This window comes from Photinus pyralis, unplaced genomic scaffold, assembly GCF_008802855.1.
Source record: "Photinus pyralis isolate 1611_PpyrPB1 unplaced genomic scaffold, Ppyr1.3 Ppyr1.4_LG9, whole genome shotgun sequence".
NCBI lineage: Eukaryota > Metazoa > Arthropoda > Insecta > Coleoptera > Lampyridae > Photinus > Photinus pyralis.
This window is the reverse complement of record NW_022170878.1, coordinates 2614852-2636873: the sequence shown is the minus strand read 5'-3', so window position 1 is coordinate 2636873 and position 22022 is coordinate 2614852. Positions and strand designations below refer to the sequence as shown.

Here is a 22022-nt window from a genome sequence, read left to right as displayed (position 1 = left end):
TTCATTCTTTCCCTCAGAGCAATAGTTAACGAGATATTCGAAGTCAAATGCGGAAAAACACGACATTTTCTCATTCTTTCTTCGTTTTTTGTTAATAACAATATGTTCCGGGCGTTTCCGACCAGGGGGACTATGATTTTCGGTTTCAGCGGATTTTTTTACATAGGATGCGCTTGGTGTCGTTGAGCGAAGTGACAACATCCAGCCCAAACCCTAATTTGACGGGACTAATTTGAAATTTGTCATATAAGCTTTACAATATAAAATTAGTGCGAAATAAATTCAGCATGATCCTTGAAAAAATCCCTGAAGAAGTGCTTACGCGAGTACACAACGAGGTGATACAAAAGACCTCGGTAACAGCCACGAACATATAAATTGAGATGGACTGCTAATGCTAAATTGACAAATGACACCTACATGGGGACAGCCCAAAATTATTTTATTTCAAAGGTTACCTGGTAACTATGTCGGCGGAAGCGGGAGGGACGGAATGTTTACGTCATCGAGAATTCAGACATTGACGTTCAACGTTGTTTCTAGTTGCGCGGGTGCTTATTTTTCTTGAGTTATAGTTTATTTGTTTAAAATTTGTTGAATTTTGAAGTGCATAAGGACATATTAGCTGTAGATACCTGTTTGGTGCAATATAAAGACATTTACTTTGTGAATTTTGTGGGTTTTCATAGCCGTGATTGAAAGATTAGTTCATCAATTATATGCACTTTTGTATGTTATATTTAAGTATTTTTTTTAGATGAGTGGCGGTAGCACTAAAATTCCCCATCCTGGTGTAAATAAAATCTCGGTTTTTACGTTTCCCAAGGACCCTACCGTTCTTAAAGAATGGGTAAGAAAATGTTTCACATCCGGCAGCAAACTAAAATGTGCTGCGCCCTCATTGGTCAAAACGGCCAACCGATGAAAGCGTAGCGTCCCTGGCCGCAAACGTTTAAAAGCAGAGCCACGAACTGCTTCGACTGCACTTCAAGAAACAAAAAGCTCTCCACCTGCAGAACCAGGTCGCCTTGCCAGCTCGACCTCGCGCCACACTCCATCAGTCAGAAGACCTGCATCTGGGCTCACCCCAACGACAGAGCTCGCCGTGTGCACCTCAGTTACCACTTTGTACATACTATAAATATACATATTCCATAAAACGCAACAGCATTTTATTTGGCGTCATCCGCTAAAGAATGTTTAGAGTTTTAATTCTCAAAGGCTAGGTATTGGTATATAGGGGTGGTTCCTATTTTGTAGAACGCGGAATTTTATCCATTTCCACCTCTAAAATTAATTTGATTACATTTTTACAAGTCCTCATGCAATGTAAAACAGCTTACGCACCACACTCATTTTTGCAAGACTTTGATTGCTTTCAAAGGTGGAAGTCGATAAACTTCCAAGATTTCCAATATAAGATCCACCCTTATATACATATACATATACCCATATAAATGGAAAAATATACTGCAAAAACTAAATGTTTTACCCCTTTTATTAGCATTGTAACCTATGAGCAATTTTAAATGTGTATTCTGGATTACGTTTTCCCGCCTTCAAAATGCAAGCATTCTGTTGGTTTAGAGTTACCAGACAACCTTTCTAATAAAACAACCTTGGGGACAGCCATGATGTGCACTCACTTGGCGCGAAATTCAAATCAACTAATATCATTGAACTATGTTACAGAGTATATAGTTTAATGATTAATAAACAAGCATTAACCTCCCGTTTTCTAAATAAATTACTGTGACACATGTCATTTTCCAAGGCTGCAATAGTTTCAAAACTTGAGCACTAGGAAAATTCCCCTTGAAAATAACTAAAACGTGCACATCATGGCTAGGGCCATTTCTACCTCTATGCAACTGTTTAATCAGCAGTCCATCTTAATTTATAAGTTCGTGGTAACAGCATTTGCAAAAGAGTTGGAAAAATTAGAAGACTGGAAGCGCAGGAAATCCTTGAATGTCGTATCAGAAACGTGCTTATTTTCAATCTCAGAAAGTTTTTCTCCCAATTTTTTAAGGACAAAGTACTTACTCGATACTAAACAAGGATCTGATCATTATGTAAATAAGTATACGATTTGAGCATGGGAATCTCTCAACTGTTTATAATATTTGTATAGGAAAGTATTAATTAGTACAAAATTTAACAATCCTTGAAATAATAACTGTTCTTCTTAACTGTTGTCATAGAAACGAATGAAGGAAAAATAACGCTCTTGGGAATTATGATAATTCCCTTTGGAGTTAAGGGTATTATAATATACCTAAGAACTAGTCAATTATGAAGTCATAATAACATAATAACACATAACAGTATATTATTATACGAGCATATAAAGGGTGCGATTCATGAGGTGAAGTGAAGTTTGCAACACGAGCCGAAGGCGAGTGTCATAATCCCCTGTTTATGCAAGTAAAATATGATATTTTATCTAGGACTATTTAATTATATATAAAAAAAAACGGGGTCTGAATGAGTTTGAGACGTGGAAACTTCATAGCGGTATGGTTTTTGTTCGTTGACGCTACGACATTTTTTGTGCACTCATTTCTACAAAGCTGATATTCTGCCATTTTATTGCTTTGATAGTACAAGTAAAGAAAACGGTAGTCTACCGCGTCGGTGTATGTACATGCCTCATTTCTACAAGAATGAAAGTTTGTACAGTAATTAAGTATACCTAAAAATGAAGTATGGTAATAGTCTACCGAGCTAGATTGAACTTATTTCTACAAAGATGAAATTTTGTTGGAAAAAGTTGATGTCATAAGAAAAAAAAAATGGTTTACCGATCCCGTGATGTTGCTAACGTCTCTGTAGACACGCTGGAAGGTACGATTTTCCGAGCGCAGCTGCTGCACTGCTCTGCTAGAAGTACCTCTAAATTATTATATACACGAGCATAGGTAAAATAAAAATATTTCAAAACCGAACATTGGCAATTAACATAGGAAAAAGGTATTTTTGCTGATCGTTGCTCCCCATGATAATTTAGGTCTTAGCGGGTTTATAATGACTCCAATCGAAATAAAAATTTTCTTGTTTATCTAATGATATTAGAATTAGTTCATTTTCAGTTCCATTTCTCATTATTAACGATCCTCGAGATTGTTTATCAGTTTGTATTGCTGTATTGGGTCCGTCTGTCTGTTCGTCTATCCGTGTGCACGATAACTCATAAATGAATAATATCATTGACATTCGCTATTTTGTGTCAAAATTTAATGCTACTGTTCATAGAAAATCGTGAACATAATAGACCGGGAGGCAGCGTACATGGTAACTAAACCATAAGCGACAAAAAATTCGACAATACAGGCTGAAAGTACGTTGAAAACTAATAATAAAATCACTCGTCTGCCAGTCGTAAGTGGCAGCATTAACTTGGGGCGGCGCTGAATAGGTGACTTCTTTAGGTGGTCAACTAAATTACCAAACTATAAGGGTCGCGGAAAAGATTTGTATCAAGAAATCCCATTTTTTCCATAGTTTTCAAATATGCTATGGCAGACGATTTCAAGTGCAGCGTTGGTAGCGAAAGACGCCCTCCAATGTAGGGAAAAACACCCCTGAACTAAACCATGAGGACCGTATAAAAATTATACATAATTTTGTCACTACTTTAAAATATATCCTGGCAGACGATATTAAGTGTAGCTTTAATAGTGGCAGACGTCTTAGAAGTTAAAAAATTTAGGTGCAGTAAATTCCAGCGAGTGCGAGCGTGTGAGAGATAAGCGCGCGAGAGCACAACGAACAGAGATAGCTATAGATTTAGGCACCGCTTGGAGTTGCCAAACGAATTAAATTAGGGAAAATAATAAATTGTTTATTTCGCGATAAGATTGTCGGTATTTCTCGAATTCTTCTCAGACTGAGAAACAGAAAACTTGAAGAGAAAAGTAGATAGATCTTCAGCTCGTTCTAAACTATTCTCTGACTCCAGTTCCGTTGTTTGTATGCAACATTGATGGATCGATGATTAAAATCGACAAGTTTGTTTTGCTGAAACTTTTTCGGAAGTATGATTTCTTCAAGTGCTCCTAATCCATCGCCAGTTGTAGATGCTGTTTTAATCGATGGATTATTTTTTTACATCTTTTAAAAGATCCCCGTTAAACCTTTCAGCGATTTTCTGAACACATCCTCGGCAAGATTTGTGCTGTGTCAGCGAGAGAAGTACATTTTACTTTTGACTGATAGTTACTCCTTCCATGAAGGACGCAGAACATGATCTTTGGGATCAAAATAAGGAAAGATTACAATCCTACTCAATTTCTGTTTCCACTCAGAAGCAGCCTGCAAATTTCATAAAACCACTTCGCAATGATAGCTCAAAGCCTCTCTTATAGATTACTTATACCGTTCATAGGCAAAAAAGACCTGTTGCGCTTTACTTGGAAGGAAAGTTGTGTTTGCCACATATGAAGATAAGTGCTATAAATTTGTGCCAAGGGAAGATGATGTGGTAAAACTGAATTGTGCTGCAGCCACTAAGAGGCAGATTCTCGAATAATTTACCATCTTGGTATACTACCAACAAGTAGCAAAGTCATTATTAGCGCTTCTGATATGGATATTGCTGTTATTGCTTTGGGAAATGTAAAAATTGACGCTACCATCAAGGTATAGATGGAAGTAGGTCTCTTTTCCAATGACACGCAGAAATTCATAAATCTTCGAGAGATGTTCGTGAATTTGGGTGTTGATGTGGCGTAGGGTAATGCGTTACCGGTTCCCACGCATTTACCGGATGTATGACTTGTGTATGGTCCTCATGGTTTCATCGCAATTTGGGCGAATGCCACCGAAAAATGTCCGAGTTTCTACAATCCGTTTCATTGAAGTGGATGGAACTATGTGAATCAGAAGTTTAGAATCAAATGGTTTGAAAGATCTCAGTAGCCAGTATCCTATCGCTATCTCTGTTGGTTATGCTCTCGCGCGCTTATCTCTCACACGCTCGCACTCGCTGGGATTTACTATACCTAAATTTTTTAACTTCTAAGACGTCTGCCACTATTAAAGCTACACTTAATATCGTCTGCCAGGATATATTTTAAAGTAGTGACAAAAAGAGGAATTTTTTATGTATAATTTTTATACGGTCCTCATGGTTTAGTTCAGGGGTGTTTTTCCCTACATTGGAGGGCGTCTTTCGCTACCAACGCTGCACTTGAAATCGTCTGCCATAGCATATTTGAAAACTATGGAAAAAATGGGATTTCTTGATACAAATCTTTTCCGTGACCCTTATAGTTTGGTAATTTACTTGATCACCTAAAGAAGTCACCTATTCAGCGCCGCCCCAAGTTAATGCTGCCTGCCACTTACGACTGGCAGACGAGTGATTTTATTATTAGTTTTCAACGTACTTTCAGCCTGTATTGTCGAATTTTTTGTCGCTTATGGTTTAGTTACTATGTACGCTGCCTCCCGGTCTATAAGTACCAGTTTCCATACCATTTTTTGACAAAAAAAGCCCGGTAATTTGATAACAATGCAAAAAATTTAATTGACTAATCTGTTGAGAAACGAGATGTTTTTGTTTTCAGTCTATGAATTTGAACGTTTTTCGTATTTAGGTTTTTGTGATGCAACGCTTCCAGCTCGGTAGACTATTACCATACTTCATTTTTAGGTATACATAATTACTGTAGAAACTTTCATTCTTGTAGAAATGAGGCATGTACATACGCCGACGCGGTAGACTACCGTTTTGTTTACTTGTATTACCAAAACAATAAAATGGCAGAATATCAGCTTTGTAGAAATGAGTGCACAAAAAATGTCGCTGCCTCCTGGACTAGTGCTGCCGGTTTCTGGTGTAAGGGCATTGCATGGTGACGTAATTTGTGCTTCATACCGGTGGCTAACTTCCTGGACCTGTTCAGAGTTCGTGTTTTTCCCGCTTTCGTTAGCGCGAGAGCTGTCGATTTGGGTGCACCACAAGAGGAAGAGGAAGATATGGTAGAACACATGCTGTGGGGATGTAAAGAGCAACGGAAAGCTGGAGTGAAGTAGTGGAAGAGGACGCGAATTATTTTAGGAAAAATGAAATTAAAATACTTTAGGTCATCATTTATATTCATCTTCCTTTCGCATGCCATATTCCGTGCACAATTTGTATCTTTTACTTACGTACGCTTTGTTGCAAAAACTAAATTATTATTACAGAGTGTGAACGATCTTTAATGTTAAAATAAATCACATTGTCTAAAGCTTGGGGCTCATTGACCTTCGACTCTTCCAAAATAGTCTAAATTATAGTTACCAAGAAACCTAATTAACATTTCATTATGATGATTTCATTTAATTTAATCGAGTAGCCTTGACGTACTTCCTGTTTGGACTTCCACCAAGCGACTCGCAATTTTTCTAAATTTAGCTACACTATACAAATATTGCCTAATTCTTAGTGATATCACAGCTGATTGAGAGGAATTCTTCTTTGAAGAGTACTAGCATTCGTGGTTCGTGCACACAGTACCAGATATGACGCACCAACACTTGTTGCACCCCTTCGACCATACCGTTCCGCTTACGCACTGCTCCGCTTGCTTACTTTCGGCGTGCTGGCTGCAAAGGAATTAGGTCAAATTCCTAAAAAACACCAAGTGGTCACCTACCATTTATTTATGCGGCACACTAGCTCGTTATTTTTCAGGCAGTAGCAGTGGTTGCAGTCGTTCTGCATGAACTCTTGCCCTGACTTGCATTCTGGAATTTGTCACGTTTAGAAGAACTTCCGTAAACGAGCTGTCTTACCAAATAGTTCACGGGCCGGTGAACAATCTGCAAACGCAAAAAGAAGCACAATTACCAACGCTGCTAGTTTCATTTCAACGTCGTCAACAATCGCGGGTTTAAAGTCTACTGTCTTGTAATCGAGCAAGCGTGTATTTAACTGGTGAACGTTAGCGTAAGATATCAATGGGGGGAAAACCCGAGGAACGGGTTCAGTTTTACGTTTGTAAGAACATGGGCAACTGGTTTTTCTCGAACAGCTCGACTGATTATTCAAACAAGACAGACGTTCATTCATAACAAAATGTTTGACACTTTCAGACATCGGAAACCCCAACTCTCGGCTCGGTTGATTGGTGCTCGGATGATTGTTTATCTTGGTGATTTATGCAACAGAGTCAATTGGTTTTTACCATTACTTCATACACGCTTCTGGCGTGGTTGTCCACAGGTAAACGCGAGACGTGCCAAATTCATCATGGTCAAGAGGAAATAGCACGCAGTATTTTATCAAAAATAGAAATTGGTCATTAGTTATTCCCCAAAAAATCTCCCCCTCCATTTTGAGCTGATTCCAAATTGTCCCCTTCGTTCTTTCGTGCCATGCCATAACTCTTGAAGAGTAACAAAATGTTTGTTTAATATATTTCAGTAGTAAGTAAAGCCACCACCTAGGGCGTTGAATTTTACCCAAGCTTAATTAATCTAGCAACCTTGCAAATTGGCCAATAATCAGGGCGATAGAAAAACTTCGTATCTTCCACTTTGATTCCTGGAAAATGTTGAGTCCACATTCTTTGGATTAACGTTTCCAGAACATTCGTTATATTTACCTCTCTCGAGGTAGCAACAGTAAAAAATGACCATGAGTTAATGGATCCAAGTCTTAGTCCGCCGAAAAAGATTGATTGCAAAATGGTCTTGAAATTAATATTATTTCTATACGCGCTGTGCTAGTCCTAAATGGTACCAAATGTAGTCTAGCATTACTCAGAACACCCTGAAGGCGATATTAGAGTATTTCACACTCGCTTCCAAAGGACCATGATTCCACGCATAATATTTCGAGGTGATAGCAAAGAGTACTCAAATACTCTTTGGTGATAGTACCAATTGAATCATCGAAAAACTTTGTCAATCCTGAGACTTCTTTCCTCTAAAGTTTTAGATTTTTGATCGCTATATCAATTACAAAGTAATCGTCTAGCAATAAACCGTCGTTTATTTCTGAATTTGGAAATTTTTACTTCAAATGATCCTGTACAAATGAGTGCCTATAACGGGTATAATATTAAAAATTGATTACTGTAAATGTATCAAAGTACGAATGGCGCCCTAGGATACGCCTAATACATATAGCCTAGCGAACGTTCCAGAAATATCGATAGACACCGAATTTTACGGTAAGACATTCAAAGCGTAATGGGTGTGTATATTTTCAATTACACATAATGCATTTTGGCCTGAGCGTGGAGGAAATAATGTCTACTAGGTTTTGTAAACGTATCATTTGTTGTAAGTTTAAGAATAGAGGGAATGTACTTGGGCAGGAGAATGTTGTATAATGTGCAGCGGGGAGAGAAAAACGGTAAATTTTAATCAAGTGTAAATACTGGCGAGCCGTTAGGCGAGCCTGTCATCTCCTAGAGCCAGTAAAAACTATTACTTGGCGTATAATGTACAATATTTTATTTGTTACTCATTTGTAAACGTAAATAATTAGTTCTTAAATTGATTTTGAAGAAATGTCTAAAATATCATGTGATCCATGTAACAGAGACTTCGCATTAATTCTGGCCAATGAAATTACTAGATTACTAACTTGTAAAATTTTTACAGGTCTGCTGTCAGTTTTACTCTGCTGTCAGTTTTACAAGTCTGCTGTCAGTTTTACAAGTCAGTAGCGTTTAAACATGACGTTTACCCGTTTGCGTTTTGTCTTGTTAATCAACGTTTACAACTGAGTAACAAATAAATAAATTAGTCAGTCGATCGAGAAATGTTTGTATGATTCTTCTTAAAATTCGGTAGCTTAGTAACGTTATGACGTCACAAATATGGCCGTCTCGTTTCATGTGTAAGGAGTCAAAGTATCATACAAATTTTGATTCAGCATAAAGCTATATGATTAATGTTTGGGATGATATTTCCCTCCCGTCCCGTCTCGTAGATGTCCAAATCTACAAACGCACAATTTTACGTTTCGCTCTAACTCTAAAGGCGGATCCACATATTTATTTGCGTTGTGTGTTGAATTTGACACAAATTTGCTCGTGTGTGCCGAAATTTTTGTCAATGTGGACTGTGCGCCGCACGAAAACTTACAAAAATACAGTCCACATTGACAAGAATTTTTACGCACACGAGCAAATTTGTTTCAAATTCAACGTGTAACGCAAATATTTACCAATGTGAACCCGCCTTAACGGTTTGACCGGTAGAAGGCCGCAAAGTTGGAAAATGCGGAAAAATCCCTTTTCGCGAGTGGCTCTCCGGGTCGAGAAGTTTCCAAATTCGCATTAACCCCAGAATCTTACCGCCGCACGAACACGCTCTGCGCCCCCCCCCCGCGATCTCCAGAAAACCGCAAAAGGAAATCAGGTAACGTTTTCGAGCTACGAATTTTTTCCAAAATTTTCGATTTTTTCGCTTCTTATGGAAGCTATCGGACGGATGCCGGAACGGCGATGTCCTAACTCGACCCGTACGGAAGCGGCCGCGTACCTCGACGACGATGTTCCCCAGTGAAATTTCCCATGTGCCAAATTCTCAGAATTGATGCGAAATCAGGCAATATTTTAATTACAGAACAATAAAATCAAAGGAAGCTGAGGCGATCTTCGGCCGAGTAAATAAAATTGCAATACTCTTCGAAACTGCGCACATATTATGAGAGCTCATCGGCATGGTCCATTAATATCCTTTAAATGCTGCGATTACTGAAGCTATTTAATCAAGTACGAATTGAACATCCAATTGTAAACCTGTACTGAGGCTGAGATACCAAAGAGCGCTGACCTTGCCCTAGGGAAACTTTTATTACGCAAGTTACAGTCTACAAATTTTTTATGGGTTGAAAAGAGTCAGTTTTTAACAAAATTATCGATCGGAGTTTTTACGATTCACTGGTTTCTGTGTGCGTCGTGTCCGTTTAACGGTTTGGGCAAGTAACCGGCGCCAGTCTGTTATACTGTACTACTGGGTGGGTCCTGGGGAAGTTGTGAATTTGCAAAATTAAATGGCCGTGGGTAATTGATGAATTAGCATCATTTTGTGGGTGGTTTTGTAAATTTAAAAGATGACTAGGGATTCATTCAGGCGACAGTTTTGCCGCCGTCGCGTCGTAGCGCTTACGGCGGGTGGCCAAGAAAAGCAAATTCGGTTTTGAAGCTTGAAGCACGAGAACGACATGTAAGCCATCCAGAACACAGTTTTTTGGAAGCAATTTGTTCAGCGTTATTTTTGGTGACCGAGTACTGCGCAAAGTTTCGACAAAAGGTGAAGTACCGGAAGCAGATTAATTACGAATCGATTGAACTTAAGCCAAAAAGCGGTTCGCTAACCTAATTGATGAATGCTTTACAATGGCTCAAGAAAAGTTATACGCAAAACCGTGGCAAAACTAGCGGACGTTTTCCGACGCAAATAAAGAGTTAGTTCGGTAGCAATGAAGGAACAAGTTAATAGCGCGTCTCATTTGTTTAGGTTTCGTTTTTCGTTTTTGGTTTTTTTCGTTTAATCGTTTTTTGTTTTTTCATTTTTTCGTTTTTTCGTTTTTTCGGTTTTTCGTTTTTTCGTTTTTCGTTTTCCGTTTTCCGTTTTCCGTTTTCTGTTTTATAATTGTACCGCTTCATAGTGAAAAAGAACGGAACTGCCGGTTCTAAAGGCAGCTCTTACACCCTATGTATAAAAAAGCTAGCCGATGTGTTTGGGGTGCGTTGGGTCCGTTTCGTGTTTTTGGATTGGTGAGTATATAAGTAAAAATTGAGTGGGAGAAAAGAATCTTCGCTGAACTGTCAAGTCGAACCTATGTAAATCGAGCGCAGCGGCATTTTAGATCGCGTAACATATATTTTCGACTAAAAATTTCCACGCGAGTTCGTATAATCGAGGGAGGAGCTTTCACAGTCGCGTAATCGTACCTGATTTTTTATTGCTAAAGTTGAAATTGAGCCGCGTAATCGCAAAACTGTGCCGCAAATTCAACGAAATTATTGTTATGGGAGTTTAAAGCCTTTGCAGGTTACGTAAAGTAATATAAATTTGCCTTTTTATTAGGCGTTGAGCCAGATGGTCAAAAATGGACGATTTGGTTTCCTTTCCGTGGAGTAAGTGTAACCTACAAATTTAGATTCGTCATGAAGGTAGGATAAATGTTTGGTATAATACTTCGTAAAATTCGGTACTCTCGAACACCAATCAAGCACACGCTGCTCTTAGTTACGGGTGACCGACTTAACTGTGCTGATCGATTCAAATTAATTTCCAAACGACAACCCGATGGCGTATTTTAATTTTATTAAGGTTTTTAGGTTAGTTTTTAATAGACTTCAGTAGTTGGGGAGATTTTAAGATTGGTCGTTTCCGTCGTTACCGCCAGTATTGTTCCACAATGCTCCAACCGCGCTAGGGCTTTCTTCAATTTAAACGGGGTCACCTTAGATTTTACCTTTAACCTGGAGGTTTTAGTGGCCCATTTTTACACAAATGTTCTTGTATTTTTTGACCAGTTAGCGTCATCTCGTTGTGAGTGACTGAGACGTAAAACACCACTCGTAATGTTGTGGTGGAGCTTTCCTCTTTTAACACCGCATGGTGGGGAATCTAGTATTTTGCAAGTTCCCCCCTACCTGGATTCCGTCTGTAGAAGGCGAGCGGGTGCTTTCTCCAATTCCTCAAGTTATCCTTTCAGCGGCAGGCTTACGGTATTTGTGTTGTCTATATTCCGTGTTGTTGATTCTTGATACCCTTCCTTGCATTCGTCCTTTTCCTGTGATAGGGTTGCGCCTTGATTCCTTAAATTTCCCAGAATTTAGCCAGCGAGCACTCGTATAAGATGAACATAGGGGTTTTGCATGGGCACTCCTTCCCTGGAGACCAGTGTTTGCTCTGAACCCATCCAACTCATTTCCCGGTTCTTTCTTGGCTAGTAGATTGTAACCATCCGTTTCTGCGTTCAATGTAACCATAGGAGGAGCGCCTTCAGTGTGCTGACAGATAGTGCGAGTTGATACCATTGCGATTGCGGAAAAGATCACTTCGGTTTTTGTCGTTGTAATGACTTTAGCAAAGATGTGGAAGGCTTATGAAATTCCAGAGGCTCAAGATAAAATTTCCGGAATTAATTATCTAAACGTATTTACCTGAATAGCTTTTGCTAACTTTAACATAGGTAAGGATATTTTTTATATTGCCGTTGTTTACAATATTTTTCGTTATTTATGCTTGATCTATTAAAATACCCTCAAATTGAGCAGTTGCGGTGGATCACCATCCATCATCCGGCACCTCAGTATTACCTACTTCGAGTTGTGGAAGTTCGAGTCTCCCTCCGACCCAGGCTACCCACACTTCCCTAAAGGTCCGTGTCGGTGGGACGTACACCACCACCACCACTTAACCTAACTTCGCTATCGAAATGTATCCAAAGAAATACACACTCTCGAGTCTCACACCAAAATATGAAACAGCCACGTGCCGATTTACAGGTTGTTAGCTTAACACTGGCTGTTTTCTGTTCACGAAATAAATTACACCCTACGGTAGTTTACAGGGGGTTGATTTAACTTTGCTTACGTATCAACGCGAATGCTCTAACGGTTATCTCGGAACCATCAATTTCCCACTAGTTTACTAAACTCAACTAACTGCAGTCATCTAAACAGATTCATTAATAGCCATAATCTGAGACAATCACGCCGTATCACACGTCTCACAAGTGCCTTAAGTTTTAAAACGCATTTGAAAAGCCAGGTCCGTGTATATAGTCAAAAAATTTAAGAAAACCTGTCAAATAATGAGCCCGCACTGGATAATTTGCCTGACGCCCTAACCCAATTAAACCACACAACAGTTTAACTTCAGACCCTAAACTGAAAGAAACCAACCAAACTTCAACTACCAAACTGAAAAAACAAGTGCTCACTCACACCCATGTGTCCTTGTGACTATTTTGGATCGTGCCTAATTGGACGCGTCTTGGGAAGAAGCCAACTCCGACCCTGCATAAACTGTACTTAGCGACACCACTTCCCTAGATACCCAGGCAATAAGTGCTGAACTTAAAATATGGGACAGAAACCACCCGAACGTTACTCTGCTAAGTAGCGACACGGTTTGAAAACCCTACAGATGGAACCTCATGTGAGCATCATACAAAATCTACCACTGCACCTTTTTTGAAATTTGCGCACCATCAGTCGCTTAAAACGTGGGAGAATAAATTACAACATAAAATTCAAGTATATTCTCTCTGAATGGGGCAGTCTATTTCGTATTCGCAACAAGCAATTTAACTTTATTTAAGCTTACACCGTTGCTATGTTTGTCGGATAAAGTTTACACTATTGTTCGTATTTATCGTAACAGTTTCGCAAGTCGTCCTTTGAATATGAAGTTTACCAAACTTTAAACGGAAGCCCGCTGGCGTATTTGAATTTGATTTTGAAAGGTTTTTATATTATTTTTTATTAAATTTAAGTAGTTGGAGATATTTTAATAGTGCTTTAAGTATATCGTATGGTCGGCCTCATTAGAGGGTTGGTCTCTAAAATGTTGCCCTGTTGTATTTTAAATCTATCGTTTTTCAATAAACTTGGTGCTCTATTGTTTTCTAAGTCAATGGTTTCCGGATCATTGGCCGATTCACTGCGTGAAAAAGTTATTTGTGCCAGTTTGGCGGGTGATTAGGCAGAATTAATGGGCTACACGTGTCCGTTTCTGATGGATAGAGTTCGTTTCGTATCGCAGCCTGCCAAACGGTTATGCCAAAATCTATAATAATATTTAATAATAATATTTATATATTTGCAAAATGTACATAATAAACTAAGCACAGGAAGCAACATAACGTCAAATACAAGAAGCTGGAAGACGAAGACTCAACGATGAAGACATTACGGTAACATTAAACGATCTAGGGACGCACGGAGTGAATTACAGTTTAGTGCTGAGCCGGATTGTAGAAAATAATAACGTGAAGCTGATAGGACAACTTAATGGCCTAATTACTAGCCCCTGGACTAGCCAGACAACGTTAAGCGATGCCATTTAGAATACCACAACCGCTATGTGGAATTGCGACTCTATGTAGATTTTATGTACATTCCGTGTAGATTCCGTGTAGATTCCGCATAGATTCCGTGTGGATTCTATGTAGATTTCCTGTAGATTCCATTTAGATTCAGTTTAGATTCTGTGTAGATTCTGTGTAGATTCTGTGTAGATTCTGTGTAGATTCTGTGTAGATTTTGTGTAGATTCTGTGCAGATTCTGTGTAGATTCTGTGCAGATTCTGTGTAGATTCCGTGTAGATTCCGTGTGGATTCCGTGTAGATTTTGTGTAGATTCCGTGTAGATTTCGTGTAGATTCTGTGTAGATTCTACATAGATTCTGTGTAGATTCTGTGTAAATTATGTGTGACCTGTGTGTATAGATTATTACGGCTAACCACCAAAATAGCGATACTTATTCCATAAGTTTATTATTTATTAGAAAGCGATGAACGTCCTATAATTATATCTCGATCCTTCGAAAGCCCTAGCTAAATTTACACTGCGCGGGTAAGTTTTATGTACATTACGTGTACATTCTAAGTATTTTCTTTACAGATCTTGTGTAGAAGTTGCTTGTGCACAAATTCTGTGATGATTCCTGCCTAGGCTGTAGACCGGTTGTAACCTTTGAACTAGTTAAAGCAAAGTATAAACCGCAATGAGAACGTGTGACCCCATTATCGCTGTCCTAAGGGTCAAGATAACAAAAATGTCTCTAAATAACTAAGCACTGAATTCCACTAACATCATTGAACGGAAATTTTTAGTTCTTCTCCTTGTGACAATCATCATAAGAGCACACCCTTCCAATGCTTCTGCACCAGCACTTGCCGCAACCGTCTTGCCAACTGGACCCGACTATGCAATTGATGCGTATCACCGGTTCATCTGGACTAAAGACTAGGTTTAAAGACAGAAAATATGAGCGAGATTGACATACCACTTGGATAGGTCACAGTTCAGCGTGTTATTCAATTGGGCGATGCACTGGCAGGGATAGGCCCCGTCTAAAACATACGTGCCATTTTCGCTGCACTCTGAAAGAAGTACGAAAATTGGGGGTAGTTTAACGATTTCAATTTTTACCGAATACGTCTTCGTGATTTTCGCCCCGACCGTTACGTAAATGGAAGAAGGCGAATAGGCCAACAATTAAAAGCACTTTCGGTACCATTTCGCGCGACAAAATAAGAATCAGCGTTCGTTACATAATACCGTTCCACTTAGATAATCCTTGAGCTTGACGTGCGTCCCACAGATGGCGCCCGCAACAATCTCGTCAATGACACTACTTTTCATTATAAATCCCCAATTACCTGCAAGGATAAAATTGTGTTTCGGAGGCGGGGCGGTCGAGACGCAATTAAAATGCTAAGCACATGAAGGTTATTCTTGCTTAAAGCGTTTTAAATGTTCAACACATCCCCTAAGCGGGCATAAAGAAAATAAATTACAAATTGTGTTCCGCAAGATTAAAGTCTTATTTCTTTTAGTACCGGCAATGAGTATAACTCTTCGGAGGTTCCGTACCATCGTTTTAATCCGTGGCTTCAGCTATAGCATCCCCTTAACTTATATAAACGTTAATTTCTTTATTGTTCCATTCCGGGGATTTATAAGTGCACTCGTTAATAACAAATTACTCGGCAGTCTTGCATCCCAATTTATGTTGCTTTAGCGACTGAAACGGTTCTGCTTTAAACGATACATCAAAGCTTTTCCAAGCCAACGTGATTTCATATAATTACTTTTGAAAGCGTTGAGGGTGTAAGGAGCTCGCGTCTCGGTGTAGTTTTTAGCATTTTTTTCTTTTTCTTTTTTGGCTTTTGCTGTACTTGTTGCTAAACAAACTCATCTTTCACATCTGTCGCGACAAGGTCTTCTTTGAACGTGTCAAACAGAGCCGGACTGCTCAATTATTCTTTATTTCTTTTCCTGGGAGGAGTTTAGGTATATGTGTAAGGTGTACTGGGCTTTAACTCCATTCGATTGGCCAGAGGTCAAAAGTCGCCTTGTTTAGTGAAGTAATAAATTATAACAAAATAATCACAATGTAAGCATCTTATGGTGGTGGTTATACTGCCCTCCTGGTTTGCAAATAAGATCGGCTAGCTTTTACCTGACATTCGTCCATTGAAAGGAATCTTCCGAGCGATTCAAACAACCCCTTAGGTTTAATCTTGAATTGAATGGATAAAAGGCCTCAGAGAAATCAGAGGGATCAGGGGGTTCCGAGGGTTAGAGAAATCAAAGGTATCAGGGAGATCAATGGGAACATAGGATTCGGGTGGTTTACAACGATCAGCGGGATAAGAGGGGTTAAGGCGTTCAATAGAATCAGATGGAACAAAGAGTCAAAGGGATCAGAGAGTTAGCCAGATAGACCAGACCGTCAAAAAGGGTCAAATAAGTCCTATGGATTCGTAGATTAGAGGGATCAGTGGGATCAGGCGAATCATGAAATCAGAAGAGTTGAAGGGATCAATGGGAATCAGAAAAAATAGAGTTTAGAGTGATCAAACAAATCAGAAAGATCAATAGGTCCTGAAGGTTCATAAAGAGATCAGAGGGATCATAGAGTTTAGGAGTATGCAACAGATCATAAATATCAGAAGGTTCACAAGATCATAAAGATCAAAAGGGAGAGAAGGATCAAAAACAAATAAAAAGGGTCAACATAATCTAATGGATGAGAAAGATCGGAAGGATCAAAGGTGTCAGAAATATCGGTGTCGGAAGGATCAGACAGATCGGAAAAATCGAAAGGATCAAGGAAAAATCGGAAAGATCGGAAAAATCGGAGAAGGACCTGCAGGATTGGAGAACAATCGGAAGGATCAGAATGATCAAAATATTTCCGGGAGCAGGGGGTTTGGGGGATTATCAAAAATAAAACAGGGCATAGGGTCAAAGGCAGGCACTAAAGGGTTCATATGGGTCAGAGTCTCAAAGGCAGTAGAGAGACCAGATGAATAAAAAGATCAGAAGGATCCGAGAGATAAAAATATCAGAGAATTCACAATGACAAGGGGATCAAATTGATCACTCATGGAGATCAGGGTGGCCATAGCGTTTATATAGATCAAAGTGGTCGTACAAAAGGATTAGAAGAACCAGAAAGATGAGAAGGACCAAAATGATCAAAAGAATTATGGAGATCAACAATATAAGAAAGATCATAGGAATAAAAAGTATCAGAGAGACCGGGGAATCAAACGTATCAGAGAATCGTAGAGAACAAGGTGTTCCAAGGATTAGAGAAACCACAGGTATCAGAGAGATCAATGGGAACAGAGGCATCAGAAAGATTACAGTCAGCGGAATCAGATCGGTTAGGGCGTAGAAAAGAATCAGAGGGATCATAGGGTCAGAGGGTGGAAGAGTGATAAAAAGGATCACAGAAATCAGATGGATCCGTGGAACACATAGGGCGATAAATAAAGATCAGAAAGATCAAAAAAGTCAGAAGGGATTAAAAAGATAAGATGGATCAAAATGATCACATGTATGGAAAAGGTTAGAGGGATCAAAATAATTCGAAAGATCAGAATTATCGTAAGGATCGGAAGGATCGGGAGGACCGGAAAGATCGGAAGGATCGATTAAGAATCGGAAAGATAGAAAGATCGGAAGATTTGGAAAAGTCGAGAGGATCGAAAGAGCCAGAATGATCGAGATGATTGAAATACAGAGGAATCAGAAATATAACTGGTCATCGGAATCAGAGGGTTTGAGAGGATTAAAGGGGTTAGAAAAAATAAGACACGATTGCATCAATAAGGCTAAAAGGGACCATATGGATCATGCGGATTAACGGATCCAAAAGCACAAAGAGGGATCATAGAGTTTAAAGAAATCGTAAAGATCAGACGAATCACAAGATCAGAAAGATCAAAAGGGTCAGAAGGATCAAATGGATAAGAAGGACCAAAATGATCAAATGAATGATAAATGTCAGAAGAATCAAAAGAAACAAAAAGATCAGCACTATCAAAAGGATCGGAAGGATCGCAAAGATCTAAAAAATCGAGGAAGAATCGGAAAGATCGGAAAAAAATTGAGGAAAGATATTTTATTTTATAGATTATTAGAGATAAAATAATAAGAAAGGTGAGAGGGATAAGAAATACTAGAGGGATCCTAGGGGATTAAAAAATGTAATGGATCAAATGGATCAAAGAAATCAGACGAATCAGGGGAATCCGAGGATTAGAGAAACCAGAGGTGTCAGGAGAATAGAAAAATTAAAAAGCTTACTGCCATCGGAAGAATCAGAGGGGATAGGACGTACAAAGGGATCAGAGGGGTTAGAGAGTGAAAGAGGATCAGAGGGATCATGTTGATCAGAAGAATCTGTCCAATAAGGTGGGTCACGGAATCCAAATGCATCCGTAAGATCAAAAGGTTAAAATGGACTACAAGAATCAACGGATCAAGAGAAACGACTTGGGGAGAATAAACAGATCATAATGATAAGAATCGCAAGGTCAGAAAGATCAAAAGGATAAGTAGGATCAACATGATCAAAAATATCAAATGTGTGAAAAAGGTCAGAGGCATGAAGGGGTTCTGAGGATTACACGAAGAGGGAGATCAATGGCAACAGCGGAACCAGAAAAATTACCGCGATCAGTCCGATCATAGGGGTTAGAGCTTTCAAAAGAACCAGAGGGTCTAAGGGACCAGATGTTGAAAGAGGTTAGATGTACCAGAGCGATAAAAAAAGGTCTGAGAAATCATAGGGATCAGTGGGGTCAAATGGATCACGGAATCAAAGGGTGTCAGGAGTCATCATGGGTCAAAACATAAAAAATAAATGCGACTGTAAGGTCAGACTGCTGAAAGGGATCATACGGATCAACGGATTAAAGGAAACGAAGATGTCAGAGGGGTCGACATAGCGTTTAGTGAGATTAAACATAATATGGATCAGAAGGATCACAAGATCAGAATGATTAGAAGAATCGGAAGGAGAAGAAGAATTAGCAAAATGTGAAGATCAATGGGAACAGAGGAAAAAAAGATTACTGCGATCAACGGGATCAAAGTGGTTAGGGCGCTCAATAGAATCAGGCGAAAGAAGTCAAATAGAACGGAGCGATAAAAAGGAACAGAGGGATCCATATATCAGAGCGACCATTGGGATCAGGTGAATCACGAAATCAGAAGAGTCGAAGGGATCAAATGGAGCAGAAAAATTAATGCAACACTAAGGTACGAAGGTTAAATAATAATAATAATAATAATAAATAATAGGGATCAATGGGCCAAAAGTATCAAAGTGATCAGGGGGATCATAGAGTTTACTGAGATCAAGCGGGTCAAGATCAGAAACATCACAAGATAAGGAAGATCAAAAAGATCAGAACAGTCAAAATGGTAAGAGGGATCAAAATAATCAAAAATATCTGAATTATCAGAAGGATCGAGAACGAATCGGAAAGATCGAAAGAAATGGGGGAATGGCCGGAAGGATTGGGAAAGGATTGGAAGGGTCAGAAGGATCAGGATGATCAAAATGACAGAGAAATCGAAAATACTACTGGAATCAGGTGAATTAAAGGGTTTGGCAGGATTAGAAGCATCAGAGGGAGGATAAGATTAGAGAGAATAAAGGATTCAGAGGGGTCTGAGGGTCAAATTGATCAGATGGACCAGATGGATCAATAGATAAGAGAAGTAAGAAGGTTAAATGAATCAAAGATTCAGAGGGAGAAAGTTATTAAATCGATCAAAGGATTCGTAGGGATAAAAAAATAATCAGGGACTAAGAGTTAGAGAAATCAAGGAAATTGAAGAATAAAAGGGATCAAAACATCTAAGAAATTAGACGAATCAAGGTGATAATAGCGTTTATGGTGATCAAAGAGATCATAAAGATGAGAAGTATCACAGAAGAAGAAGGAAAGAAAGATCAACAGAACCAGAAGGATTAGAACGACCAGAAATGAGGGGGCAAAAGGTTAAAAGCGGCCATAGGGATCAAAGGATCAAAGAAATTAGACGAATCATAGAGGTCAGGGTGAGTATAGCGTTTAGGGAGATCATACAAATGAGAACAGTCACAAAAATAGAAGAAAAGGACCAGAAGGATTAGAAGGACCAGAAAAACAAAAAGGATCAAAAGAATCAAAGGAATTAGACAGTAAGAGGTTAAGAAATATCAGAGAGGTCGGGAGATCAAAAAATGTAAGGGATTAAAGGAAGTCAGAGGGATCAGAGCGATTAGAAACTTTAATGTTCTAAGAAGACGTCAGTTTATTTGCGTTCTATTTTAGATTTCTTGCAGTTGACCCCATCGATGTAAATTTGTTAACCTTGTTTTGTTATATTTACTTATTTATCTGTAGACTTTCGTGTATTTTCTATTACCGAGCTTATTGAACTGGGAAAGTAAGTCAATAGTGTTAAACTCGTGGCAATCGATCTGTACACTCTCCATCGGTTTACGAAATAAAATTCCGAAAATGTGAAATAGATTGTTACCGTAAAACTCTCTGAAAGTTTGCATCAAATTTACCCTGTTGGGAAGCACATCACACTGCATTTTCACAATAATCTCTCAAACTTTTCTTTTACAAATAAGAAGTTCCATTTCAAAATTTACGCTTCGTAGATCCATTCGGCACCTCTATCATAAGACAGGAAGCGTCAGAAATTCACGGTCAGCGTAACTATAGCTGCTCAATACTGAAAAAAAAAACTGTGGTGGAGTAATGTGTGTTGCCTAAGCGTGGAGCATCATCAACGTAAAGCCGGCAATATTTTATAAATTTGGTTCAGACTGAAAGATCATCCAAGCAAAGGTTAAGGTAATCCATCTTGAAACTTTTTCAAGCAAATTACGGCATCCGTTACATAAAGTGTACTATCAATGTTAACGCCTCGCTAGATAGGTTTAACGTTCTCCCAGGTAAACTCATTTTGCTCCACAAAACTGCACGCTTCCCTTTACAATAAAAATACTCGGCCCCCTTCTTTTTGCCTTTTGATTTATTAACTCGTCTGCACGGCGATGCAATGGTACCTGCGATGCGTTTTACTTAATGCCGAGAATAATATGGCGACGCTTCGTACTTGGTTTATTTTCCGGCGATCGATCGTCGAGTTCAAGATGTTGTAGACGGTAGAAGGATCACGTAATGAAGTAGCTTTCATAAAAAGATCGCAATCAGCGATACTGTTCGTGTTATACACACGCTATATTTTGTGTAGCATTTTATCTCACTGTTTGGAGCCATGGAGGAAAATATGTGTATACGTTCAAAAGAGAGAGGAATTGTATTTTTGACCTGTTAATGAACAATTAGTTCGCCTCGTTTGGGTTTACACCTGCTTCTAGGAAGCTCTATAAAAGCGCTCAAAAGTTCTTAAAAGCCAGTAACGATTTAAGGATGTTATGGTTTTTAAAATTTTGAACGTCTTCGTAAGTATTTAAGAGACTTTCTGACAACCAAAGGTCTTTCATTGTCGCAGAGTCCGTTCAATTTTTGCTTTAACCGCAGGTATTACGATATCCTTCGCCATTACGAAGAATACACCTTTCGATGGTTCGATTTGGTCTACGTTGCGTTTTGTCGCCCCGAAGATTCATACATGCTAGTTTACTTACATATAAATCCTTCATAAATCGTTTGTTGTTTAGGAATGTGGCTATTTTTGCTTTGTAAAGTGGTTTCTTGAATTAACTTTAACGATTATATTCGTTATTGCCATTTATATCGACAGTTCGTTGTCGAGTCAAAGTTTTGCTTTTGCAATCTAACCATTGCATGTTAATCTCTCCCTCACCCTTGTCTTTGTTTTTATCAGACTGCAGATTATTGGCAGAGAGCGCCCTTCTGAATTCAGACGGTCGTGGCCAGGATTCAAAGGTAAAACATTTGATTTCATCCCGTGTTCTTAACTTTAGAATGCACTTTGGTTCGGTATGTTATTAATAATTGTAATTAATATATATATTTTTGCGTGATAACTCCGTTATT

General features: G+C 38.9%; 2 protein-coding genes across 2 annotated transcripts; both read right to left on the bottom strand.

The window, feature by feature from the left end:
* Positions 1 to 6083: 6083 nt before the first annotated feature.
* On the bottom strand, positions 6084 to 7044 carry LOC116180651 (therostasin-like). Its single transcript, XM_031500750.1, has 3 exons — positions 6784 to 7044; positions 6645 to 6735; positions 6084 to 6594 (listed from the first exon to the last, which is right to left on the bottom strand). Exons 1-3 carry the CDS (start codon positions 6854 to 6856, stop codon positions 6477 to 6479), a joined length of 282 nt encoding a protein of 93 aa, XP_031356610.1. The 5' UTR covers positions 6857 to 7044; the 3' UTR covers positions 6084 to 6476.
* A 7404-nt stretch (positions 7045 to 14448) lies between these two features.
* Positions 14449 to 15283, bottom strand: LOC116180786. The gene is made up of 3 exons (XM_031500914.1): positions 15124 to 15283; positions 14978 to 15074; positions 14449 to 14930 (listed from the first exon to the last, which is right to left on the bottom strand). The coding sequence occupies exons 1-3, from the start codon at positions 15209 to 15211 to the stop codon at positions 14801 to 14803; spliced, it is 315 nt and encodes a 104-aa protein (XP_031356774.1). The 5' UTR covers positions 15212 to 15283; the 3' UTR covers positions 14449 to 14800.
* Positions 15284 to 22022: the final 6739 nt, after the last annotated feature.